The sequence below is a fragment of the Syngnathus scovelli genome, chromosome 16 (assembly GCF_024217435.2).
Source record: "Syngnathus scovelli strain Florida chromosome 16, RoL_Ssco_1.2, whole genome shotgun sequence".
NCBI classification, from domain to species: Eukaryota; Metazoa; Chordata; class Actinopteri; order Syngnathiformes; family Syngnathidae; genus Syngnathus; species Syngnathus scovelli.
This window is the reverse complement of record NC_090862.1, coordinates 3,135,917-3,159,526: the sequence shown is the minus strand read 5'-3', so window position 1 is coordinate 3,159,526 and position 23,610 is coordinate 3,135,917. Positions and strand designations below refer to the sequence as shown.

The window sequence follows — 23,610 nt, the reverse complement described above, 5'->3', positions numbered from 1 at the left end:
TTAAGGTTTTTTAAAATCCCCAATTCATTCCATTGATACATTTAATTTACACATTTACATTGCAAATTAACAGTGAGCTCATTCAAGTGTGAATTTAAAATTTCACGGTTCCAGTGGCACTTTAAGCTTATCACTATTAACGTTTTCAAGTGTAAATTGGCGCCTGTCCGCTAGACGGCGCAACTCTTTCTTACTACACATACCGTCGAGTAAGAAACACCGGAAATCTCAACAGCGGCAGTCATGGCGTCCACTGCTGCGACCCGAACTGCTGCTGGTGCATCCAAAATTGTTAAGCCCATTTTTAGCAGAGATTTGGACGAAGCGAAACGCAGAGTCCGGGAGCTTTACCGAGCCTGGTACCGAGAAGTCCCTAACACAGGTATGTCGTTTCTGGACTGTCCGGTTTTAAAGGGTTTAAGTGTCAAGGTCGTGTCTGTCAGCTAGCATTTCGCCGCTAAAGCAGCAAGTAAACAATTCTCGTTGAAGCCATATATAATTTGATTGTTTTAAAAATGTTATCACTACATTGTTCGTCCCGGCGTATGTCTGCTACACGTCGGTTTTTCTAAAACGGAGACTGGAAGAGTCCACAGTACTGAAACATATCAAAGTTAGACTTGGGCACTGCATTCAATGCATAATAACGATCATATTAAAATTTAATATGTGCAAAGTGCGGATGAAGATGCTGCTGTATCATAGTTTTGCATTTGTTTCAACAGTGGCGATGTTTCAGCTGGATATCAACACGCAACAGGGCCGAGACAAAGTGAGGGAGATGTTCGACAAAAACAAGCATGTCACTGACCCCCGTCTGATTGACATGTTGGTCATTAAGGTAACAGAAGTTTATTTCATTCCAAGTTGAATAGGCCACACTTTAGTTGTTTCCTTTCTGCATTTAATGTCACTCGCAGGGAAAAATGGAACTCCAGGAGACTATCCACGTATGGAAACAGAAGACGCATGTAATGCGTTATTTCCACGAGTCTGAGGAACCACGCGCCACTGATTTCTTGTCCAAATTTTACCGCGCTAATGAACCCTGAACTCCTCACCTCAGACTCCCCTACTGTGACAGGAGATCCATTTACTGTAAATACAAATGTAACATTCACACGTTCGTGTTTGTGTCTGTTAATAACGATCAAGCTTTTCCGAGATTGCTATCAAAGGGGCCATTAAAGAGAAATATTCTAATTTGAAATTCTTATCCCAAAAGCTAAGAGTGGTCACCCATTTGTTTTAGTCATGTGTACTTCATAATAGAAATTAATATTTTTTATGAAAATGCAAATACTGATATACTTGTACTGTTACTTAAAACAAAAATAGAGCACATTATTAAAAACTTTACTACTGCATGCAAAGACAAAAACCACAAGAGGACATTTTCAGGCTCAAAGACAGTTTAAAAAAAAAATCCTGACGAGGGGAATGGAATTCTCAGGTAATTGGTCCCCAGTAGATGTGTCAAAATGAAATCTGAGAGAAAAAGGAAAAAATAATTAAATGTTAAAAAGTGAATTATGTGGAAAACTAGGCAGTGTAAGTGGCCAATCAGTTTACTGGAGCACTTTATCCAAGGACATTAGTCTGAATATTATTCAGTATGTGTTATATTTTATATGTATTATTCAGTATATGTTATTTAAGAAAGATTGGGAAACATTGTTTCAGTTGTTCTATTTACGGGTTGTAATTGAACGCAGCATTTACCTGGCTCCAATGGTGTTCTTGATTGGCTCGTCGACACGCTCAGTCGTCGTCATCATCGTCCTCGGGGACGAAGATGTCGTGTTCCTCCAGAAGCTCAGCGAAGTTCTTGCTGATTCGAGTCCCCACGTATAAGAAGGGAACCACTACCGCTGCAATCCGCCAAAGTCCGAAGGGGGTCTGGTGTCCCACACCCCGCCATAGAAATTAATTGGTTATTTAACGTTAGTCGACATGGAAGGGGAAAAATGTTTCCCCATTCAATGGTGAAACATCCAATACCAGAAGTGAGGCTACTCGCGGTATAAACACTCACCTTCTTCGGCTTGGGTAAAATGGCTCCGGAAGAGGAGCACACGGCCGTTCGACACGCTGTCACAGTCTTTACCGGCGAGGCGAAGACGTGTCTGACAGCCGAGAACCGGCCAAGTCGACAAAGAGCCGACGCCATGATAAGCAGCGTTTGGATGCGACAAGGCAGCAATGCGGAACCACGTTGAGGAGCTGGTGCGGGAACAGCGCCACTCAGTGGTAATTTATAGGCACAGCAATCTTACCCGTGTTTTTACCGTGTTAAAAGAAAAACATCCCAGTTGCACAAATAATTTATTTTCTCATTTTTAATACAGGAATTTGCAGCTTACAATAAGATATTGTACTCATGAGCAGCCAAGTGAGAAAAAAATAGAAACAGTATAAGACAATACATCAACTTAATAAATACTGTACAGCAATCCATTTTTTACACATAGCAACGTGAAAATTACCACATGATCATTTGAGGAGATTCTAAAGATTTGATCTGAGATCTTGTAACACTGACCATTGAAAATATTTACAAATGAATTACTGCATTTACACTTCCTTTCATTAAAACAAAGTGCTGTGATCAAGTCAGCGATTAGGCATTCAACAAAAAAAAAATCATAAAATTAAATTCAAATAAATATACAAGTATTTAAGGAAACAAATTATAAATAACGACTAAAAACGAGAAATACTTCACATTCAATTAACAGAAGAGAAAGGAAGTTCCAATGAATTAGCCAAGATGTAAATAGCTTCAAATGAGTCCCTTCTTAGTGCAGTTATCCAGTTGTACCCTTTCTTGTGTCCCAGCATGGTAGCATATTACTAAAAACAATAATATTCATGAGCATTGGTGCACATTATATAAACTACCATCATTAAATTATTTGCACGGTGATGCTGTTTATACTCCTCATAAAACAGATCAAATAAAACAGTTAATGACTTATGTTAATAAACAACTTACCTAATATTTGAAGAACAGGTGTCTGTAAAACTTGTCAAGCTCAAATGTGTCAAGTTTCCCAGTGACCCCAGTCTCCAAGCTCTCGCCTAATGTGACCACCCGTCCTTTGGCGATGGCCGCACGGAGTCGAATGCTCTTCACGATCCGAGCGGCGGGCTCCGAGTCGGGCGCCGGCCGTGGGGATACGGTAATGTAGGATGCATCTTTCTGCCGCTTTTCGTAACTCACTGGCAAAAAAAATGATTAATCATACCAATTAATTTTGCCGACTTCAACGCGACACCATTTTGCGTGACAGCAAATACTGAGTTGACTACTTTTGACTTCTACCTGCGGCAGCCACTGCAGTATCGGTGGTCGTCGCCAACTGCATCAGGATTGTGGGATAGGCGGGGTGCAACAGGAAGAGCTTTCGGATGACTGGTTCTGCTGCCGTAACACCCGGGGCCACCTGTGTGCAAAGTTATAAACACTAAATATAATATAATATATTATTATTATTGGATTGTGCAGGTGTGCCTGATGTTGACATTATGTTTATAGTAGTTGAATATTTAAATCTACTTGGATTGTCGCCATCTCAAAGCTTGTTCTCTTGGCAGACTCACTGTTGCCTTGGTGATATTCTTCTGTGCAGTGATTGGCTCGCTGGCCCAGAAGACAAAAGCTGATAGGCCAGTGGAAGTGGAGACCGCTGCCGTTTCCAAAACAAGACGGGGGCACACAAACTGTGCCGTCCAGAGGGGACGGCCATTTGCCCCGTCAATCACCTGCGCCTGTCATTCAAGAAATCAGGTAAACATGCAGGATTAAATCTTTTTTTTTTTTAATTGCATTACCTTCATAATGCCGTTTGCCGAGTGATGAAAGAAAAGATCGAGGATTCCGTCATCATTAAAGTGTCCGGGAGTTGGTTGGCTGTAACGCACAAAGACATCATTTAAGGTGACATCACAAATTTGAGACTACAAATAAATTATTTTCCATTCTACCTGTGTATGGGGGCGGAATTAAAGGTCCACTGCTTCCGGGCATCCCTCTGTCTCAGCACCGAGATCTTGCTGAAGCCATACACCAACACCCAGTCGCTCTTACTAGAATTCAAGTTGGAAAGCGTGTCCAGGTTGTTGTGGTAGGTCCCAAAACCGGCCACCAGGGGCAGCAAGAACTCCACACGCTCAGATCCTCTACAAAAAAAACACAAATTAATTTTTATTTAAATGTGTGGCTTCTGAGATTCTCCCTTAAATCTCTTATGGAGGCTTTCCGCTATGTCAAACTGCGTGTTGTTGCTAAGGCCAACCTGAAGATGTGTATGAAGGAGGAGGAGGAATTTGTTTTCTTCAATCCCTCCCAGGCAGGATCCTTTTGTCTTAGTGTGGGAGTCAGCGGTAACTTGCTGGTTGCACGGATGTAAATATCTCGCAGTGAGATGGCCACGACATTACCTAGGAAAACAGATGCAGAACCTTTGGTACATTTACAACTTCTGTCAAGTTTTATTCTTGTTGCATAATTATTCTTCATTTACCTAGGCCAAACAAGATGTAAGGTGCCCCTTGTTGAGTCTCATGCAGAAGAGGGCCAATCAGTTTCCCTTGTCCGGTGAGATTGAATGACACAGACTGTCCGAGCGTCGCTCCAGTCAGCCCAGAAATTAATGTCAGGGAGAGATCCAGAGCCTGAAAGTGAAAAAAAGCAAAATTATTCATTCATGCGTTTCCAAATAACTGGAGGAATTCACTGTGCATGCAACAACAGTTATTATTATTATTATATATTATATAATTATATATGTTTTGCTCTGTAGATATCATTGGCCACCGCCACCCCCTCAAGGAAAAAAAAAAATCCTAGCTCCAGTGTGGAAGGGAAGTCAAGTGGAAAATGGCTGCACCTCGTTGGCAGGCAGGGTGGCTATCAGTAGATCTGGAACGGAATCTCCTTGGACATCTGGGAGTAACACAGCTTGGGATTCAATGTTCCTCAGCAGTGTGGACCACAAGTTCTTCCCTGTGAAGTCAAAGGAATCTCTTATACGTAACGGCTTTGAGATGCTGAGATAAGTCCACAAAGAAGAAGTTATCGTTCTTTGTATCTACGATAACTCTTCAGGCAAAGACTGCCTTCCAGGTCTCTCACCTGTGGTTCCATTCACAGCCATGATGATAGACTTCCCAATGAGGAGACATACAGGTAATGGCTTCGTGTTGAGCTGCAGGCCACACTGAATATACATGACTGGCTCCCACATGACTTTCCTCCACAGGAGCTGCCCATTAGCACCGGACAAGACCACGGCGCTGTAAACTGGTTGCACGACAGGACGAGTTATTTCAATTGAGGGGACAAGTACACCATAAGAGGTCAGGGTTCAACCTACTTTTGTTCCCTTGTGTGGGATGCGTGTCATTGGTCCACTCGGTGACACTGAGCAGAACGTCATCCACGGAATCGCCGTCGACATCCCATAATGCCAGCGCAGGTGGAGTTACACCTAAATGGAAGAAAAGATCATACATAAGTTGTCAAATCTTTTTTTTTCCGGACAGTAACGATTGTTCTGTTACCTCCAGCATCTCCAAGTGCTCGCTCCCATTGTGGCCTCTTTGCCAATGCTCCTTTCTGACAAGGAATCAGGAATGCACAAAGAAGCACGAGGAGCATGGCGCAAACTAGAGGCACCAGAAAAAAGGAGGCCCGCACAGCGTTCTTCCTCTTCAGCCGCTTGGCTTCCTCATCCGTCCCGTGAATCCTCAGTCCAGATCCCCCAAGCTGCTCCCTGTCCTCCCTTGACGGGCTCCAGTACTGCCCTCCTTTCACATCGTCTCTGCCCTGCTGGGATTTGTTGGGGAGTCGCTCTCTCCAGTCGTCCTCATCCTCCTGCGCCGAATCTCCGGCCACCACGAGTCGCCCGGATCGACTTCCCCGCAGTTTTGTGGAGCCGCCGGCGCCATGGAAGGAGTCTCGGCCCAGACCGTTGCGGGGATAGTTGAGCACCAGGTCATCATCTTCGCTCTCGTCCTCGCTGTCTGCTTGGGTGAGTGGGTCGTACTCTCCCAGCTCCGAGCCCTTTTTTCCTTCACACGCACACAAAATTATATTATCCAAATAAAACTCGTCAACTCGTGTCAAAGGTTACCACACTTGAAAAGATCCTTGCACAATTAAATATGTAACTTTGTCAGGCCGCAGTTGTAGATAAGAACTTGTTCTTAATTGTTTGCCTGGGTAAATAAAGGTTAAATAAAAAATTAAAAAAGGCCACCAAATACTTTTAAATGCATTAAAGTGCAGTGAATTAAATTACGATTTTAATTTACTGTGAAAAATAAACAAACATTTTAACATGTAAATTTAATTAATCGTAAATAAAAATGAACAAACATGAATCACTTTTAAACATACAATGTTAATTATCAAAATAACAATTGCCTCAAATTGTATTTAAGCTCCTAATAGTAAATTAACATTATTTTAGCATGTTGTCCTTTGCACATTGTTGCACAATACATTGTTTTTATTTTGTTTCTTTGTTTATATAGCGCTATAAATCAGAAGAAAAATCTGCAGAGATAAATTGTTAGTCTGTAATAACGTCAATAATTATATTTTTTAAAATATATATGTTATAGGAACCTTGACGGTAACTGATCAATAGGACAATGGGGTCTTGGGGGGGTTACTAGCTAGCGGACTGCTAGCAGGTAGCAGAAATGCTTACAAAGGAAAATTAGCGAGCACTTCTATAAATCTATACATGCGTACGATGTATAACATTTTTAAAAAAACAAAAAAACACGTGCGAATACGTTCAAGAGGCGACAGGAGAATGCAAATTAAGTGACACGTCAAAATAACGGATTTGCATGACATTGCGACAGATTCCCCGATGTTTTAGGCAATGATGTAGATCATATATAACAATAAACCTCACTACTTTGTATGTTGATATCATGCTATTTGCATCTTACCGGGTAGTTTTAGGGCACGGGACAAGGCTGCTGCCATTTCTCTTGGAGCGGATCTGCAGCACAGCGGTGATGAGCTGCTGGAGCCTGGAGGAAGGGACCGCACCACCCCCGCTGCGTTTGGAGCTGTGCGTGCCGAATTGCATCATGGGAGTTGGAGTTCGACATGATTTTCAAGACATTGGAAGTGAGGTGTGTTTATAATGGACAAATGCTACCCTCTGTTGATGTTATTTTATAATAACACTCTCCTTAAATAATGACTAAGTTGGTCATCTTCCAAATTATATTTGTCAATAATTTAAATTTAGGGGTAGAAATGAATAATCCTTCTGACTAAGGATGTAGCCGATTTCAGCAGAGGAATAAATAGTGTGTAGTAGATCTATGACACTTTTAATTATTATATAGCGTATTTTTTTCATTATAATAGTTTAGGAGTACAGAGTGGTAGATTGCTTGTGTGATCAACAAATCTCAAATTCATAGCGGTATATAATTAAAGATATAAGGTTATATTTAATTTATTTGGTGGGAGTTTTTATTTAACCAGATGGGGAGCAGGGAAGATCCATGTCCTGCGAGGCATCAAGCAAAGTAGGCAAGTCACCTCAACGGGCGGACCTTTCCCCCTTCAAAAATTCATCTCGCAGTTTGTACGAGGACACGGGCGTCACCCCGCGTCGTTATTTTCCTTACTCATCAGTTTAAGGCATAACTAGTTGATCGTCGTGAGCACATGTATATGCACAGTGACTGTCTATGTACAGTCAGAGTTTTAAGAATAGCGTACTGAGTTAAACTGTTCAGATTTTTTTTAAATATGTAATGTTAAAGAAAACTGTTGAGATCATTATTTTTTTAATCACAGCATCTTTACAGTTAGTTTTGTTATTAGTGTCGCAAGTTTATGCGAAATTAATGCTTGTGATATGCGCAAAGGCTCATGGGGAACAGGACTGACCCACGATTCAAGAACAATCGATTGTAAATATCTTTTTGGATATGAAACTTAGTTTTGTCACCTAGTTTTTACTAGTATCTATTAAAAATGGGTGTTGGTTTTCATTTGACCTATATTCGATGGACGTTTTACTACAAGAAAATACTAGAGTTAATTTAACTTAAAAACCTTTATGAACTAACAAGGTTTCCGTAACGTCGTCGATCGCGCATGCGCAGTTGATTGCAGATTGGCAAAATGGCGGACGTGTCTTTGGATGAAGTGATACGACAACGCGGAATAAACGTTAAGGTGCCGGTTAAACGGTAAAAGACTGCTAAATTACTTCATGTCTGATTGATGTTTGGTAGTTTTTAATACTTTTCTGGCACTAAAACCGTTATCAGGGAACCGAGGCTTATTCAGGAACTTGCTTGCTAATCGTGAACTACTGATAGCTTGCTCATGCTCTTACAGCGAGCGCTTGTCGAGTGCTAATATACGTGCATTAGCATTAGCTTGATGTTAGGCCATTCACTTTGGAATCATTTAGTTTGGAATGCAATTCGTTTACTTATCACCCAATTCACAATAAATGTTTGTAATGGTGTCCGTTAAAATGTATATACATTGTTTTGATGGCGTGTATAGTAACGTTTTATCGTGCGCCTGTTATTTTTGCAGACTGGCTAATTTTAGCAGCTACGTACTTTTAGATAGTAGCATGTGGTCTAGCCGTGACAATTCAGATTTACTTAACCGATTCAAGGCGTTACTTATAATAATATACCAATGGATTCATTACATTAAGTAATGATTACTCAATACGGAGCTACACTAGTAGTAACGCCACTGACCGACTACCAAGGGTTGACCACCGAGCTTGATATTGCTAAAGTTACTAACCTATTGTATCGCATTATCTATCCCAGAACTATGTTTGGACGGGGTGCAGGAGGGGTTGGCCGGACTTTCGATGCCCGTCAAAGGATTGGCGTGACTGATGCTCGGCAACGACTAGGAGGAGGACCGGGTAAGAGTGTTACAGTAGCATTCATTCGTTCATTCATTCATGATGATGCTCACTCTTAGTTATAAGTCTGTATGTCTGTGTGAATCCTCTTCTACATTCGATTTATGAACGTCACGTGTTTTGTCCATATTTTGTCAGGATTTCCATTGAAAGATGCCAGAGAAAAGCTGGTTCAAAAAGATGCTCGCTTTAAAATCCGCGGCAGAGGTGGAGCGACAGCAGGAGTGCAGGATGCCCGTCAGATGATCAACTCGCGCAAACAGCAGCAGAATGTGTTCACTGTGCCTGTACAGGCCATCCAAAAGACAGCAGCGACACACCAACTGCAGAGCCACACACTCGTGCCACAGATGAAGATCCAAGCCAACAACCACTTTGCAGGTGTGAACACGAGGCTGTTTGGCCCAAACGTGCACGGACTGAGTGGGAGGGATGGCGCCATCGGCCATCTTAACAAGGGAATGACAGACGCTCGTGATAGGTTGAGCCTTAAGAGGAGCATGAGTAGTGGGCCGCAAACCTTGGCATCTGCTCTACTGCCTCTAAAAATAACCAAGACCATCCAGGTAAGCAGAAAGGCTTTCTGTATTGCGGATTTTTTTTTTTTTTTAACCAGTAAACTAAAACTCATTGTCCAACCTCGTTTTACAGCAGCGCCCAGTTGGAGTTCTTGGTGGAATGCGTCTTCACTCACAGGTATTACAAAAATTGAATTTTCAGTTTCCAATGGTCTCATTTTTATCACATTAGTTTAAAAAATAACTTTAATTTGTGTCCTGCAGCCGGTCTCAAATGATCACGATGGCCCTCCAAATAAACAAATCAAAATTACTACTTCCAACAATTTGCTACAGTCACGGGTAAGAGTATATCTTGCGTCAATACAAATGTATTTCCTTATTACATCTCGCACATATTTCAACTTTTTTCATTGTGATCATTTCACAGGATGGCCCGGTTGGCTCCCCATTTTCCATGTCAGCCCCAATAACCAAGGTGGTTAAAAACGATGCTTACTCAGCCCCTCGCCCTCCTGTCCCCATTGCCCCCACCCGGCCCACCGCTAGTACAACAACCCCTCGGCCTCCCGCTGCAGCCTTGAAGCCTGTTTCGAGGACTCTCCAGCACAGCTCGGCTCAACACAGCTCAGCGCCTCCGCCCCCTCAGGTAAACACTTGTAACCAGTTTCTAGACAATATGTCGGGTTACAGAATGTTTATACAGGAAAGTAAGACTTCCTGCCATAGTTGTGACCGGTTTAATGATATCTTGTCATTTTTTTTCAGCCTATTTTCAGTCCTTTGGAAGGAACCAAAATAACAGTGAATAACTTACATCCCCGAGTCACTGAGGAAGACATAGTGGTAAGTAAATCCAAGGCTTTATTTAGACACATGGTTCAAGAGACACTTTCCGCTCTTTGTATCGAAATCATAGCTACCGACCCCTAAAAAAAACACAACGATTTGTTCACAGGAGCTGTTCTGCGTGTGCGGTGCCTTGAAGCGAGCACGCCTAGTGAAGGTGGGCGTCGCTGAAGTAGTGTTTGTCCGCAAAGAGGATGCCGTTAGCGCATATAGAAAGTACAACAACCGCTGCCTGGACGGTGAGTGCTCAGAACAAACAACGGCATCAATGCGTGAAGATTTTCTGAATGAATTAAACGTGACGATATTTAGGGACTGTGTGGTTTGCATTTGCTGTATTCAGGAAAGCAAGCATTTCCATTTACGCCTTTCTTTGTCTTCCTTGTTCACACACAGGTCAGCCCATGAAGTGTAATATTCACATTCAGGGAAATGTCATCACTTCTGATCAGCCCATTCTCTTGTAAGCAAGCTTTATGAAATTCTTTAACAGTGGTAAATGTTACTTTGACTAACTAGAATTTTACTATTGTTAGGAAAATGGACATGAAATTATTCGCCTGTTTTTTTTCCAGGCGACTGAGCGACACCCCGGGCGCTGGCAGCGGGGCCAAGAAAGACGGCCTCCCTCCCGCCTTGTCTCGTTCCGCAAGCCAGAGAACTTCCCAGCCAACTCCTGAGGTGGACCCCCAGACAATCCTGAAAGCTCTCTTTAAGTCCACTGCGCAGTCCTCCTCAACCACCGAGCCCCCCAGCTCACAGGCCACTGCCTTCCGCATCAAAATATAGGTTGTCGCCCAAACCTGTTCCTGAACATATTGATGCATTCTCAGTGGGGTTCATCTGGACAGCAAGACACACACCACATGTAAAAAAGTAATTTGACACATTCAACACTCATAACTACTCAGTTGTATTCAGCATCCTGTATTTTATCGGTTTGCTATATGAGTTGAACAACTGAATTTTCCCCAAAGCCAACTAATTTTGGTGTGTGTGTAATATTACAAATTAACACCAATTTGCTTACTTCACCCATACCCGTTCATGATTCCTATAACAGTATTGTTTTTGAGCTGTACCTGTGTGCTCAGTTCATTCAGTTTCAGATCACAAAAGAAAATAGACAATAATCCAAACTCATATTATCACAAGGGACGCATAGGTTGCCTTCCTTGCTGTATGTATACCTGATAAAAGGAGTCTTTTACACGGTTAAATATAAAATAACCAGCGTGGTGGTCCAATTCCAAAGTTTACTTTGTACGTAAACTAGTTTCACCCAGTCAGATTTTTTTGTTGTCGTTGATTGTGACATTCATCATTTGGATGATTGGCTTTAATTTTTTGTTCCCTCCCGTAGTACCCATATTTTGTACTGTAAATCACTTTGAACTTTTGATTTGCCAGTTAGAAAAATATTAGAGAGCTCATAAACTGTCCTATAATGTCATTAAAGAGCTAGCTTTGTAAAAAGGTTGTCCAAGGCTTGTTTTTACACCCTTTTCTTTCCTGAGAAGTTATTTGCATATTTGAGCCGGTCTCGTTAGATTACGTTGATTGTATTTCATAATAAAATTGAACGAGGAAATGCATTCCGCCTTCAAAATAAAATACATAACGGATATCATTGTGACGTATTAGTTTTACTTCCGGTGTCAAGGGTCACAACAAGATGGCACCGTCCAAACGCAAACATGCCAACGGCAAGGCTTGTATTATTCCTGGAGGATTTGCAGGTATTTAAACAGTACTTGTGTCGTATAGCTTGTAGATTTCTTTAAATTGCCAACGGAAGAACGCATTCTTGTCATTTCATAAATAAATTTATAGCTCAATAAAGTTATTTTTACTCAAACCTGGCTGGCCTATCCGCGGGGAGGGGTAACGCTGTAGATTTACGTTTAGTCGTTTATAATATGTCTTTCTCTCTTCTTTTGCAGTGTTGCCCTTGAAGTTTGAAGCAGACATGAAATCTGAACACAAGTTGTACGTGAAGGAGCACAAAGTTCGGTCAGAGACAGGTTCCCACCGACCACTCGACAGGACGTTGTTTGTCCTCAACATACCGCCATATTGCTCCGAGGTACAATAACAATCAATGAGAACTTCTTGAGTTAACCAGTGAATAAATATCAGTAGATATGTGTGTGCACAATTTAACTGAACTAAAAGTATTGGTGTTGTGTTTTTTTTTTTTGGTCACTCAGAAAGTCGTCGAGGAATTGTTCTCACAATTTGGCTCTGTTAAATACGTGGAGTTGGGTGACCACCCGGGCGCATTCCGCCAGTCTGAACCGAAACTGTCCAGATTCTTCAAAACGGCTGAAAAACAGGTAGAGTAACAATGTTTTTTTTTCTAGTTTAGTCATTTCTGTTTTGCAATGCCATTCTTCTCATGCCCTTCCTCTCTGTATTCAGAGTTTCAAAGTTGGTTACATCGTGTTCACTAGTCCTTCGAGTATTGCAGCAGCTAAGTCGCACCCCTACAATGTGCCTTTGGTGGTCTGCTCAACAGAGCGTACAGTTAAGACTGGTATACAAAGTGAGTTAAGTTTCCACATTAATAACACAATAATGAGTGTTTTGTTTAAATTCAGTCTGACTTGTGTATGGCTTTCCCAGAATGGATCCAACAGTGCAAAGATTCCATCGTTCCGCCGAACATCCTTCAAAATGTAGTCGATGAGTTCATGAAGAATTATGACAAGACGAAAGAAGAGGTACGTTGTATTCTGTTTGAATGTTTCAAGCGCATTGCATGGTCTTAATGTATTTGTTTTTATTTGTACCAGGAAGCGGAGCGCCTGAAGGAGGAGGAGGAGAAACAGAAAGAGGATGAGGAGGGCTGGGTGAAAGTCAGCAGGGGGCAAAAGGGCAGCAAAGCGCGTCCCCACAGTGAGGCCGCCAACAAAAGGACCCTGCAGAAGGAAATGAGGAAGAAGAAGAGGAAGGAGCTGTTGAACTTCTACTCTTGGCAGCATAAAAACACGCAGAAAGAACGTAAGTTGGCTTAGTCCATTATTCATCAGTCTCAGGGAGAATTTTAATTTTAATTTTTTTTTGTGTGTTCTGAAAATAAGGCATGTTGATGTTTTTGGTTTCAGATATTGCTGAACTCAGGAAAAAGTTCGAAGAGGACAAACAAAGAATAGCGCTCCTCAGGGCTCAAAGAAAGTTCAGACCGTATTAAAGCAACGCAACAATCGTTCACTGCGTTGTTTCTCACTTGGCAAATTTCTATCATCTGTATATAATTTACTTGAGCTTCATCATGTTCATGCCATAAAGGAAAGTTTGGATTTATAATTTGTCATGTAGCTACTAATTTCTCCAAATATAAACTGATACTAAATGCTGATGAGTGTAATGTAACAGATTAAATAGTAAAGCGGATCATTTCCTGAGGGCTACGTGAAATATTTATTATGAGATCACAGATCTTCAATTTGAGCATCAGAAACTTGTGTTGCCCTTTGTTTGGGACACTTCCTGTTGCTTAGACACGATATCACCACCACCGCCAGCAGCAGCGTTGTCATCGCCCCCATGCCAGCGAGAACAAACATCGTGTCAGTATACACTGAGGAAGAGACAACATCATAAACCATCAATGATCCAAATTTTCCTGACCAGTTTCGGCATGAGCTGAACTTACCACTCTTCTGCTGAACACACGGACCACTCTTAATTTTTGTGCTATTCTGACGCAGCAGCAAAGGGCCCAAAGAGACCAGCTGGGTGGGATGAATTTCAGATGAAGCCTCTCTTCTGCTTCTCTCACCTTCAGATGCTGTGGGGGGGTAAGAACATTTTAGTTTGACCCTTAACCCCTTTTCGCTCCACCAGTCTTTGAACCCCAACAACAATAATATACAGTACTCACAAACGATGCCACAGAGTTGTGTACAGTCCACATCCTGTGTGCAAATTTCCACCCAACAATAGAAGTATATCTGAGAAAAAAAAAGGAGTCAGGAAGCTGTTGGGGGTTTTTTTCCGCCCCAACTTACTTCTTCAACACTCGGCTGGCCTTTTTTAAAGAAGGCAAAAGTCTTGACGTCAAATCTCCGGACTTGAGAACGGGAATAGGTTTTACCCTGGTTGTCCACAGGGACTGAACCTCTGGAGTCATCCAGGTGGTTAGGACATCTATCCAGGAGGAGAAGATTAGGCTAGCAGCTCCAATTTGGCAATTCTGCTCATTCCTTACCCATCATAAAGAAGCGTCCACACAGAATGTCGAGATGCCGGGTAGGCGAAGCAATCCCTTACATGCAGGGAAAGTGTGGAGTCTGGCGTTGGTTGCGCAATAGAGATTTCCACGTAGATGGTTTCACGCAGTGGCAACGTCAGTGGAAGCTGGTCCTCGGGAATGAAACATGTGAAGGATGCATCTAGATGGATGAAGAAAAGGCTATCAAAGCTAAAAGGGAGTCTTTGCGTTTTATTACCTGTGGCAATTCTCATCTGCACGTTGATGGTTCCCAAACCAACCACGGGTGGTGGGTTGGTCACCTTGTTGAGGGAATGCAGATACGCTACACGCTTTGGCGCTGATGCTTCATATTCACAGTCAACTTGGAGACTTGGGAAAAAAAATGGGTCAGGCTTGAGTAAAGATGCAATTGTGTGATATTAATTACTTGAATGATGATTGGTTTGTCCTCCTAGGGTCGGGCAGCTCCTCCACCTCCAACTCATAGACGACAACATCTCCGTTGACCTAAAGGAAGGTGGAGTAGCAGAATAATCACAGTAAGTGGTTATGTCATTGAGTTTTGATTGACAGGTTTAGTATCAAGGAATCCGCACGACCTTTGCTTTAACCCCACAATCCGTGACGTGAATCTTAAAGACGGAAGTGTGTGGGGTGGCGATCACTGGGATGCAATCTGGCTGATTCTTGACTCGGAGTCTTCTTGGGCGCATGGGTAGGTCCATCGTGGTGGCTTCCACAGCAAACACAAAATGTCCATCCAGAGAGCAGGCTGGAAGAATCACCCAAATAAAACATATCTGGCTCTTTATACACACATAATTTAATTTGTAAAAACTCACAATTGAGTCTATAGTAGCACGTTGCATCTGTAGAATTGTAGCAGCATCCATAATTGGCGCAGGAATCTGGAGACACTCTTTGTTGTCCACATTTCACTTGGAGGTCTTTGTGGATCGCACATTCTCCATGGAATTCTGGAACAAATGGTTTTTAAGACACCCGTAGTCAAGGTAACTCAGTTCATCTCCACTCACTTTTTGGTGGGAGTGGGGGACTCCCCTTGGGTCTCCTTGTCAGAGGGCAGCTGATGTTTACATTGAACAGTCGATCATCTCCTGTCAGCTGCACTTGCAGTGGGATGACCACTTTGTTGTCCTGAGGGTTCAAAGGCATCATATTGAATAATTGAACCATTCGAATAGAATTAAATGTTCTTTTACCTTCAGTTGAGCGTAGCAGCTGTCGTACGTGCTGAGGAAAATGAGGCTCTGGTTGTTGTGTCTGGCCATTTTGACCCCACACAAGCTTTCGGACTTGGGCACTGTGAATGTTGCCCCTGTCTTGTCTGACATAAGAGCAAAGCGATCATAACTTTAATAGTTCTCAATTTGATGGTGCAGTCTCACCTTTTACGCGAATATTATCGATGACCTGCGAGCCAAATATAGCTTTTATTCCCCTCTGAGAGCAGCTGACTCTGGGCAAGGCAAGATTTTGCCTCTGAGTTGGCGTTAAGCCCTTTTCGATACACAGATGGACTTGAATGTTGAAGGTCAAAACAATGGAAATCAAATAAAATGTTACAAAATGACTATTCATCTCTTTGTAGTGTTAATACTTATTCTTTCATTAGCATTGCCCACATCTAACTAGGTGGATCGCTAGTTGAAGTAGACAGGTAGGTATCATGTGACTATCCAATTAGGTCTAATTGGTTAGAAGCTGGAACCCGAGCGACCCTCCGTCAAAGGATTAATCACTCAAATCGGAGCCAATATTAAAATTATTGTTAAAAACGACCATGTATTTGATTAATATTTTGTCAGGAAAATATTTTATGAAAATAAAACATTTACAAACACATCTACATTCTTTTGAATTTGATCAATTAGTTATATATATATATAAAGTAGATAGAATTAATAATTTACATTTAAGAAAATTCAAACTATTAATCTAATCTTAAATTATTTACAATAATGTAACAATTTATAGTTAATTTCAATAAACTATTTTCAAATAACTACATTTAAAATATGTATTTTACATCAATGCACAAAAATACTGTACGTATTTGCACAATCTTTTGTTCATTTTAAAATCAAATTAAATTTTATTGCTGCCTTCAGGTTTAAGCAGACGTTTCAGAGACTCAGAAGAGCTTACCTTTATTTTGATTTTACAGGAAGTGACGTATGCCCAGGTGGTGTCGTGACGTAACGCGTGACGTATGTGGCGTTTCTTGTCAGTGGAGCGCAAACAAACTCCACCAAACACCAGCGAGCGCAACAGCTACACGACCATGGCGTTAAATAGAAATCACTCCCAAAATGGCGGAGTGATGATCAACAATGGAGAAAGGTATGATAAACTTCCTTTATTTATTTTCTTTGCCAATGCGATTTGACGGAAAAATTAGCCTTGTTGGCTTGTTTAGTTTGTAATCAACATCAGCATCGTGGCCTAGTTTAGCTTTAGCACAACTAAGCTGACGCAGCTGTGCCGCTGGCTGTTTTCCACGTGATGTTTTTAAAATGTTTTTAAAACTGATTTTTTCCAAATTCGCGTACTATAGTGACGGTTCCGCTGTAGTTTAGCTCATTAAAGAAAGGCGCGCTATAAGCTAACTTTCAAAACAGGAAGCCAGTATGTTGACATTATCTTGTCGGCCACTTTACTGGGTATAATCGAATTTATCAATATTTTGAGATATTAATTTCGAAATGTGAGTAATATTTTTAGTCTGAAGAGACGTAGAATTTAATTACATCATACTTAGAGTTGTCTTTGTAAAGCTTTAGCTAAATAATGTCAAATATTCTAATATTAAGCTAAATAAGGTAAGTTAAGATACATATCGAGTTCTAATATGACCTACAAGTTTAAATAGTTTCATAACTAAGCTATGTAAATAAATCTAGACGACTAAAATGATTTGAACAGCCATTTTTCTGTTCTAGCCCCTCCCCAAAACACAGTTGTTTTATAACACGTTTTCAATAACAACAAATGGCGCCACATTAAAATATAAATACAAAGATATAAGGTGGTTTTATAAAGTTAAGTTACATTATATATGCCTTTAAGGGGCGTGGCCTAGTGAATGGCTTTAGGAGCAGGAGTTCCTTTTTGAGTGTTTCATTTTATATATATATATATATATATATATAAAAAAATGTTTTTGGACGTCAGATTCAAAACAAGAATTGTCTGGTTCAGAATTTTTTGTCTGACTGGCATCAGAAAGTGCAAAAATTTAACAAAACCTTGATTTTAATATTTTTTCCTTCCTCACCAGTGTATTAAGGGAATGTAAAAATGTGGAGCTGTCGTTCAGTGATGTCAGCAGTAAATCGGATCTACTTAAGGGGACCAAGAAGGGCACTGTGTACCTCACACCATACAGGGTAATGCCGACATGACATACTATGAGTCATTTGCTGGTACATTAGCTGTTTTTTCCATTATGTCATTGACCTTACTCTTATGTTTTTTTTTTTTTTAACCACCCGCTGGCTTAGATGGTGTTTGTGTCCAGTAACACAAAAGATTCCCTGGGTTCTGCCATGTTCCCCTATTATCTGATGAAGGGATGCAGCATCGAGCAGCCCGTGTTTGCTGCCAACTACATTAAAGGGACAGTGTCAGCTGAGCCGGGCGGTAGGTATCCTGTTTTAATTCTAAAAATTCTAAATATAAATCTAAAATATGTTTGACTGTGTAATTACCAGGTGGCTGGGAGGGTCAGGCTCATTTCAAGATGTCATTTCCCAGCGGAGGAGCCATCGAGCTCGGCCAGCATCTCTTCAAATTGGCCACAAATGGTTTCTTCACGACTTTCCGTTCTTGCATTAGCACAGCATATGGGTAAAAGCCATTACAAAACACGTGTTACCACACTGTCTTACAGCTTCCCGTGGAGCCCCGGCCCAGAATGGTGCTGCGTCATATCATGGCTACCCTTCTCCTGGAATGATGAACGGCTACGGCCCGCCTCCACCTGCCGCTCAAGGCTATCCTTTCGCGCCCGCTCCGCAGCAGAACGGCTTCTACCCTCAACCGCCGCCTCCTCCTGCTGCTCCTGGCAACATGGGCTACCCTTACCCAGCAGCTGCTCCAGGTGCTGTTTTTCTTTTTTCTCTCCCAAAATATGACCGATTATGAAAGCAAAAATGTTATGAATTAATTCCATACATTCACTTTTTTGAGATTTTTGCCTTTGCTGGATTTGCAACAGCTGTTTTGCCTCAAGGCATCTCAAGGTCTGTGACCTTATGTGTTGACCTGCATTCCAGGAATGTACCCATACCCAACCGGGTCTGACTACATGGCCCCACCTCCCCCGTATCCAGGGCCACCTCCAAACTGGTCTGCACCCCCGCAAAACTGGACAGCTCCACCACCTCCAGGTTTGAACCCCCCACCCAACTCCCTCTCTTGAGTTTTCCTCTTCTGCTTCATTGCACCCGTCAGATGTGATCCATCTGGCCCAAAGTGAATCACTTTAAATCAGTCCACCTCGAAAAAAAAAAGCAACTCATGATCTCTCATGTGCTGTTATTTAATTCCACCCCCCCCCCCTCATTCATCTGCTGAGATATCATGTGTTGGGCATCTGATTTTGCATGAAAGACTAAATCCTCGGGGTGCGGAAATGGACTTCATGTTGTGTATTGGTTCTTTGTCTTCCCTTTCTGATTCATGTTTATTTCAGGCCCAGGTAACGCCAAAGCCGCAGAAGCAGCAGGCAATGCGTACTACAATCCCAGCGATCCACACAATGTCTACATGCCCACGGTAACATACTTTTCATCTAGTAACGTGGAAGTAGTCATGTAACTTTATTTTGTTTTAATACCATTTTATTTGATTTGATTGATAAAGGAGATGCCGCCTCCATATGCACCTTACCCAAACTCTCCTGAAAAGAAAAACAACTGAGGCTCGGCTACGGACACTTCCTCCTTGTCTTCTGGTGGATCCCTGACCACGGTATATGGCATATTACAAAACACCACATTTAATCTCTTACAATTCAGTTTTGTGAAATTACAACTTGCAAACCCCCCCCTCAGTCAAAAAGCCCTATTTTGGCTATTTTGCTTAATATAATAATTGTTGTCATGTTCTAAACAGTAATATCTGAAGCTGAAAGGAGGCAGTGGGATGATGAATGTATTATTATTATTATTATTATTTTTTTGAAACGACCGAGCTGTACCACCACACACTTTCTTGGAGTTCATTCGTGTCGCTTTTAACAACCGAACTTATTATCAGTGTATTTCAGTGGTGTCATTTACAGTGTGTATTTCCTATACTGTTTTTGAATGGAGTGTTTATTCATATACAATAGCAGATGTGGGTTGAATAGACTTTAGTCATGCATTGATGGCCGTCAATACTTCCTGATTCATCTAATAGCTTACGTACAATTACATTTTCTAGATAACCCAAATTGCACCTTTTTTTTTTTTTTTAATCCTTATTTTCATACAATAAGTGTGCAATATTCCCGGTTGACAATGGCCGTAGTGGAAAATCAGGGCTCACCCGAGTGACGTTGTTCTCTTGGCCTCTCTTGCATTCATGTATGCAAAGGCAAGCTGAAACCTTCTTTGTAATTAGGCCAGTATGCGGTTACCAGGTTTCATCATTTAGAGAACAGCAGCGTTTTGCCTCCCGTCAAATCTCCTGAGGGCTAACCATTTTTTTTTTTTTTTTGTTGCTGATATTAACAGGTCTTTGCACACCCTTAACAAATATTCTTAGTGTGGATTTGAAATTTGCTTTACTCATGTAATGTCTATAAATGAATCATGCTTGGCTGAAAGTTCTTTAACTGAAATCTATTAAATTTGTCATTTATTGATTCTAATATTTCCTTGAGCCTCGGCAGTTATTTTTTCAAGAGAATCAGTTTAAAAAAAAAAAAAAAAAAGCCTTGTAAATACGACTATTCCAACCATTTTTATTATTTTCCCACAGACAAGTTGGAACCTTACAGTTTTAACCACACAACAGATGTATCACAGTAATATTTTTAGGGATGTAAATAAATATGAATAATGCACAACGACATGAAAAATGCTTTGCAGTTTTAACTTCAAATTGCCATCGCGAATGATCACAAAACAAACGGCTAAAAATTTACGGCACCATTCACTCATTAGAAACACAACTTTATGGCTTAACGTCCACTTCATTTCCAGTTCCCAATTAAAGAATCGGAAATTGCTCGCTACGATAAACTGCATTTGTGTTGCTCTTACTACAACCTGAAAAAATACACAGCGCTCCCAATAGTCATCTCTAATTATACAACAAAAAAACTAGCTAATAATCTAATTTGGGACAAACAAATAATGCTACATTACTGCTAAGCAGAAGTGAGGTATGCATATTTTTTTTTTTATAGTGTTCCCTTTTGCTATGCACACAAATACACAAGTCACAGTACATTTTTGATTCACAAACATACTACACTTGTTTTCTTTCGTGTAAAGCGAAGCACAATACTGAAGTGACATTACCGTCTGTTTTCCTCAGTTGAATGAGTGTCAGTGAAGCGGTCAGAATGAGTTTCTACGGCTCCTCCTGTATAAACCACACCTCATTGCGCCGTCCGTAGGGCTTGATTGGCGAGTCGTAACTGCAACAGAAGTATTGCTTGCGCTGGAACGGCGCCGTCTCGCCAAGGGTGCGTGTCAAACGCAAAGCTTCTGCTCGGAACTCGCTCTCACCTGCAAATCCTCCAAATTGCCTGTGGGAAAAAAAAAAAAAAAAAATTATCGTAGTTGAATTCTGTGGTTTGTTGTGACTAAAAATATAACTCACAGTGTATAGACGGTCATCCCGGGCCGTTCCTCAACTTTAACGGTAGTGTCCGTAGGTGTTGGAGGGCATTGCTGGTAGACGGTAGGGATGCGGATGGCGACCACCAGACGACGGGACAGAACACCATCGTTGCGAGGGTAGACGGTGATAATAGTTGGGGCTGCCGTACCCATGGCTTCACCTTGTTGAGAAAAGAATAATAGTATATCGAAATTGAATGCGGCATTTTGCACGGCGCTTTTCATGGGAAAAGTTCCTACCTTGTTCGTTGCTTCCACCGATATACATGAGGAGCTTCCTCACCAGCTCGCCTGTCACCTGGTCATAAGTGCGTCCCTCGGAGGAAACAACGGCGTATTTAGCGGCGTCGTAACGCCGTACCTCGAAGCTTACGCCATCCTAGAGATGTGGAAGGATTTAGGCATTAGTGACTCTGTGCAAAAACATTTTCTCAACCCAAAACCCATGAGCCATGAGGTTGACTGGCTTAACGCAGGGCCATTGCCCTTCAAATCTTTTAGCGTGTGTACATGTATGTTTGTGTTTGCACAATTGCACATACAAGTGTGGCCCGGATAAAAGCATCCAGAGGACAACATGTTTTCCTCTGATGTGATTTAATGTCTCCTGCTGCCGCAGTGGGTTCAGTCAGGCTACACATTATAATAGGCCAGAGATACACAATGTTACATAACGCAGGCAAAACACAACTTGCTCCCCCCCCCCTCCCCTCCAGCCTCCAGCGCACTGTTACCATGATGCAAGCGTCTTTTTATGTGATTTCCAGGGGTTAATGCGGAACGTGGCCACGCTGCTCCATCGCTACGCAATTGTGACCTTAATACGTTTTGAGGGGCTTCTGTGGCTTCATTGCATAATTATACATGCAGGAAATCACTTTTTTGTCCAAGGTTGCAAGTGGAGGAATGTAAAGGTCATTCAAATGCTATTTATTCAGCAGTTTAAATGTAAAAATGAAGAGTAAATTGCTGGCCATGTTGTGTTATTTAGTCTTTTAATTACATCATGTCTGGACCAGGTTGCTCCTCTGTACTTCTTCTCAGTTTTAATTAAGTATGTAAGGTGTCAGATGGGTGTCCGAGGGTTTCGGTAACAATCTCTGATTTCCGTATCGGTTGTTTAACCTTGAGTCCAGTTTAGAGATTTGATGGTTGTAAAATCAGCTGCTCGTTTCCAAAGAAACCGAGTAATTTTTTGAAAATCTAGTTTTAGTACAGATTTGGTCATTCAATTTAACGACTTCGTAAAAGTTCGTAAACAACAACACAACGTCAGACGCTCTTGCCAATAGCAGTAGCGCTGTTGTCAGTGTGGACCAAGGTGGATGACCCCATGAGTGAGTTATTAAAATAAGCCTTGCATCCCCCAAAGCCTAAATCTGGCCTCAGAACTCCCAACAGATGATCACCAAAGCATGCATGCCTCCTTGCACTCGTAGCGATGCATAGTGAGTGAGTCAAAAGAGCACATGGACAACAAGTAGCTGCCGGGCATCGCCAGAGTTAACACACCAACGCTCGCTTTCCATGGCATTCTCTTCAATGTATGGAGATGAAGAAGGATGACAGAGATAAGAAAAGGTCGTGGCCTTCACTGTGATGTCATCGCAGTGGCCGTGTGAGCTCAGAACATGTGAATAATGTGAGCCAGGAGGTTGACCACAAACGGGCTCAGGTAGCTCGCGTGCATATGTCTAGCTTGCATAAGAAATACAATAGAATAATTTAAATATATATATTTTTTTAACCGAAACATGGCTGATGAGAATCTATATTTACTTTTAGTCTCATAGTTTACATGATGAGTTTGAAAAATGTGCAGATTTCTTTTTTACCTTGGTCTCCGTGCTCAGTAGTTTATATTCCGTCTCCTCCGTGTTTCCAAAAAGCGAATTTTTGAGCATTCCAAACATGTCGCACCTCACTCTTTGACGCTCCCTTCTTCTTGTCACCCTAATGTCTCGCGACTCCAAATGTTTTAGGTATCCACTCGGTTCTTCAACGTGCACGCCACTTCTCGGCTTACTGCTTCCTCATCAACTCATCCTTCTGTGCGCCTTCCGCGGCCACAAGTTAGAGATGCTCGCTGCCTCGCTGTCTTTTTTTCTTTTTGAGTGAGTGAGGGAGGGAGAGAGAGAGAGAGAGAGAGGGAGCCTCCACTCTCAGTGCCTCCGCCTTTCTCACACTTCTTTTCGCTCTACATTTACACACAGGCGCAAACT

At 41.7% G+C, this 23,610-nt stretch overlaps 7 protein-coding genes, 1 long non-coding RNA gene and 1 other non-coding gene across 12 annotated transcripts; 4 read left to right on the top strand and 5 right to left on the bottom strand.

Moving 5' to 3' along the window:
* The first annotated feature begins 206 nt into the window (after positions 1-206).
* ndufa6 (NADH:ubiquinone oxidoreductase subunit A6) lies at positions 207-1,120 on the top strand. The gene is made up of 3 exons (XM_049746148.2): positions 207-382; positions 726-841; positions 921-1,120. The coding sequence occupies exons 1-3, from the start codon at positions 244-246 to the stop codon at positions 1,050-1,052; spliced, it is 387 nt and encodes a 128-aa protein (XP_049602105.1). The 5' UTR covers positions 207-243; the 3' UTR covers positions 1,053-1,120.
* Positions 1,121-1,342: 222 nt separating this feature from the next.
* On the bottom strand, positions 1,343-1,772 carry LOC137841057 (uncharacterized). The gene is made up of 2 exons (XR_011088392.1): positions 1,723-1,772; positions 1,343-1,488 (listed from the first exon to the last, which is right to left on the bottom strand). It is a non-coding gene; the product is annotated as an uncharacterized lncRNA (long non-coding RNA).
* A 540-nt stretch (positions 1,773-2,312) lies between these two features.
* fam234b (family with sequence similarity 234 member B) lies at positions 2,313-7,104 on the bottom strand. The gene is made up of 13 exons (XM_049746022.1): positions 6,970-7,104; positions 5,566-6,075; positions 5,379-5,492; positions 5,138-5,305; positions 4,893-5,008; positions 4,527-4,677; positions 4,299-4,443; positions 3,988-4,182; positions 3,835-3,913; positions 3,604-3,771; positions 3,326-3,446; positions 2,996-3,222; positions 2,313-2,853 (listed from the first exon to the last, which is right to left on the bottom strand). The coding sequence occupies exons 1-12, from the start codon at positions 7,004-7,006 to the stop codon at positions 2,996-2,998; spliced, it is 2,031 nt and encodes a 676-aa protein (XP_049601979.1). The 5' UTR covers positions 7,007-7,104; the 3' UTR covers positions 2,313-2,853.
* Positions 7,011-11,785, top strand: poldip3 (polymerase (DNA-directed), delta interacting protein 3). 3 transcript variants are annotated; one of them, XM_049746073.1, is made up of 10 exons: positions 7,011-7,158; positions 8,842-8,942; positions 9,081-9,508; positions 9,594-9,638; positions 9,725-9,802; positions 9,891-10,109; positions 10,229-10,306; positions 10,419-10,548; positions 10,706-10,772; positions 10,885-11,785. In XM_049746073.1, the coding sequence occupies exons 1-10, from the start codon at positions 7,133-7,135 to the stop codon at positions 11,096-11,098; spliced, it is 1,386 nt and encodes a 461-aa protein (XP_049602030.1). In that variant the 5' UTR covers positions 7,011-7,132; the 3' UTR covers positions 11,099-11,785. The 3 variants fall into 3 exon arrangements, with proteins under 3 accessions (XP_049602030.1, XP_049602029.1, XP_049602028.1); XM_049746072.1 differs by lacking the exon at positions 7,011-7,158 and adding an exon at positions 8,143-8,235 and having other exon boundaries at positions 9,597-9,638; XM_049746071.1 differs by lacking the exon at positions 7,011-7,158 and adding an exon at positions 8,143-8,235.
* On the bottom strand, positions 7,529-7,682 carry LOC125984249 (U12 minor spliceosomal RNA). Its single transcript, XR_007486879.1, has one exon. It is a non-coding gene; the product is annotated as a U12 minor spliceosomal RNA (small nuclear RNA).
* Positions 11,786-11,900: 115 nt separating the features above from the next.
* rrp7a (ribosomal RNA processing 7 homolog A) lies at positions 11,901-13,711 on the top strand. The gene is made up of 7 exons (XM_049746113.2): positions 11,901-12,048; positions 12,253-12,395; positions 12,520-12,645; positions 12,731-12,854; positions 12,935-13,032; positions 13,105-13,312; positions 13,417-13,711. The coding sequence occupies exons 1-7, from the start codon at positions 11,985-11,987 to the stop codon at positions 13,500-13,502; spliced, it is 849 nt and encodes a 282-aa protein (XP_049602070.1). The 5' UTR covers positions 11,901-11,984; the 3' UTR covers positions 13,503-13,711.
* On the bottom strand, positions 13,709-16,806 carry LOC125984124 (zona pellucida sperm-binding protein 4-like). 2 transcript variants are annotated; one of them, XM_049746052.1, is made up of 12 exons: positions 16,698-16,806; positions 15,752-15,876; positions 15,566-15,686; positions 15,371-15,505; positions 15,128-15,300; positions 14,956-15,035; positions 14,764-14,897; positions 14,523-14,706; positions 14,323-14,461; positions 14,196-14,265; positions 13,968-14,102; positions 13,709-13,892 (listed from the first exon to the last, which is right to left on the bottom strand). In XM_049746052.1, exons 2-12 carry the CDS (start codon positions 15,818-15,820, stop codon positions 13,744-13,746), a joined length of 1,389 nt encoding a protein of 462 aa, XP_049602009.1. In that variant the 5' UTR covers positions 15,821-15,876; positions 16,698-16,806; the 3' UTR covers positions 13,709-13,743. The 2 variants fall into 2 exon arrangements, with proteins under 2 accessions (XP_049602009.1, XP_049602008.1); XM_049746051.2 differs by lacking the exon at positions 16,698-16,806 and adding an exon at positions 15,938-16,328.
* wbp2nl (WBP2 N-terminal like) lies at positions 16,724-20,411 on the top strand. Its single transcript, XM_049746108.1, has 8 exons — positions 16,724-16,892; positions 17,830-17,938; positions 18,053-18,191; positions 18,263-18,355; positions 18,442-18,651; positions 18,827-18,940; positions 19,246-19,328; positions 19,416-20,411. The coding sequence occupies exons 1-8, from the start codon at positions 16,762-16,764 to the stop codon at positions 19,470-19,472; spliced, it is 936 nt and encodes a 311-aa protein (XP_049602065.1). The 5' UTR covers positions 16,724-16,761; the 3' UTR covers positions 19,473-20,411.
* A 71-nt stretch (positions 20,412-20,482) lies between these two features.
* On the bottom strand, positions 20,483-23,499 carry LOC125984178 (heme-binding protein 1). Its single transcript, XM_049746135.2, has 4 exons — positions 23,224-23,499; positions 21,629-21,767; positions 21,369-21,549; positions 20,483-21,294 (listed from the first exon to the last, which is right to left on the bottom strand). Exons 1-4 carry the CDS (start codon positions 23,299-23,301, stop codon positions 21,117-21,119), a joined length of 576 nt encoding a protein of 191 aa, XP_049602092.1. The 5' UTR covers positions 23,302-23,499; the 3' UTR covers positions 20,483-21,116.
* Between the last annotated feature and the right edge of the window lie 111 nt (positions 23,500-23,610).

Excerpts from the sequence above, each read along its gene's own strand:
- ndufa6 (XM_049746148.2), top strand. The coding sequence starts at position 244 with ATGGCGTCCACTGCTGCGACCCGAACTGCTGCTGGTGCATCCAAAATT. Across the intron at positions 383-725 it reads CCGAGAAGTCCCTAACACAG|TGGCGATGTTTCAGCTGGAT; the intron begins GTATGTCGTTTC and ends TTGTTTCAACAG. Across the intron at positions 842-920 it reads TTGACATGTTGGTCATTAAG|GGAAAAATGGAACTCCAGGA; the intron begins GTAACAGAAGTT and ends TGTCACTCGCAG.
- fam234b (XM_049746022.1), bottom strand. The coding sequence starts at position 7,006 with ATGGCAGCAGCCTTGTCCCGTGCCCTAAAACTACCCG. Across the intron at positions 4,183-4,298 it reads TCCTTCATACACATCTTCAG|AGGATCTGAGCGTGTGGAGT; the intron begins GTTGGCCTTAGC and ends TTTTTTTTGTAG. Across the intron at positions 3,914-3,987 it reads AATTCCGCCCCCATACACAG|CCAACCAACTCCCGGACACT; the intron begins GTAGAATGGAAA and ends TGTGCGTTACAG.
- poldip3 (XM_049746071.1), top strand. The coding sequence starts at position 8,168 with ATGGCGGACGTGTCTTTGGATGAAGTGATACGACAACGCGGAATAAAC. Across the intron at positions 9,639-9,724 it reads GAATGCGTCTTCACTCACAG|CCGGTCTCAAATGATCACGA; the intron begins GTATTACAAAAA and ends TGTGTCCTGCAG. Across the intron at positions 9,803-9,890 it reads ACAATTTGCTACAGTCACGG|GATGGCCCGGTTGGCTCCCC; the intron begins GTAAGAGTATAT and ends ATCATTTCACAG.
- rrp7a (XM_049746113.2), top strand. The coding sequence starts at position 11,985 with ATGGCACCGTCCAAACGCAAACATGCCAACGGCAAGGCTTGTATTATT. Across the intron at positions 12,646-12,730 it reads TCAAAACGGCTGAAAAACAG|AGTTTCAAAGTTGGTTACAT; the intron begins GTAGAGTAACAA and ends CTCTGTATTCAG. Across the intron at positions 13,313-13,416 it reads TAAAAACACGCAGAAAGAAC|ATATTGCTGAACTCAGGAAA; the intron begins GTAAGTTGGCTT and ends TTTTGGTTTCAG.
- LOC125984124 (XM_049746051.2), bottom strand. The coding sequence starts at position 16,130 with ATGAATAGTCATTTTGTAACATTTTATTTGATTTCCATTGTTTTGACC. Across the intron at positions 15,877-15,937 it reads CGATAATATTCGCGTAAAAG|ACAAGACAGGGGCAACATTC; the intron begins GTGAGACTGCAC and ends CTCTTATGTCAG. Across the intron at positions 14,898-14,955 it reads ACAAACCAATCATCATTCAA|TCTCCAAGTTGACTGTGAAT; the intron begins GTAATTAATATC and ends TTTTTTCCCAAG.
- wbp2nl (XM_049746108.1), top strand. The coding sequence starts at position 16,762 with ATGTGGCGTTTCTTGTCAGTGGAGCGCAAACAAACTCCACCAAACACC. Across the intron at positions 17,939-18,052 it reads TGTACCTCACACCATACAGG|ATGGTGTTTGTGTCCAGTAA; the intron begins GTAATGCCGACA and ends CCGCTGGCTTAG. Across the intron at positions 18,652-18,826 it reads TTACCCAGCAGCTGCTCCAG|GAATGTACCCATACCCAACC; the intron begins GTGCTGTTTTTC and ends CCTGCATTCCAG.
- LOC125984178 (XM_049746135.2), bottom strand. The coding sequence starts at position 23,301 with ATGTTTGGAATGCTCAAAAATTCGCTTTTTGGAAACACGGAGGAGACG. Across the intron at positions 21,768-23,223 it reads TACTGAGCACGGAGACCAAG|GATGGCGTAAGCTTCGAGGT; the intron begins GTAAAAAAGAAA and ends CCACATCTCTAG. Across the intron at positions 21,550-21,628 it reads CGGTGGAAGCAACGAACAAG|GTGAAGCCATGGGTACGGCA; the intron begins GTAGGAACTTTT and ends TTTCTCAACAAG.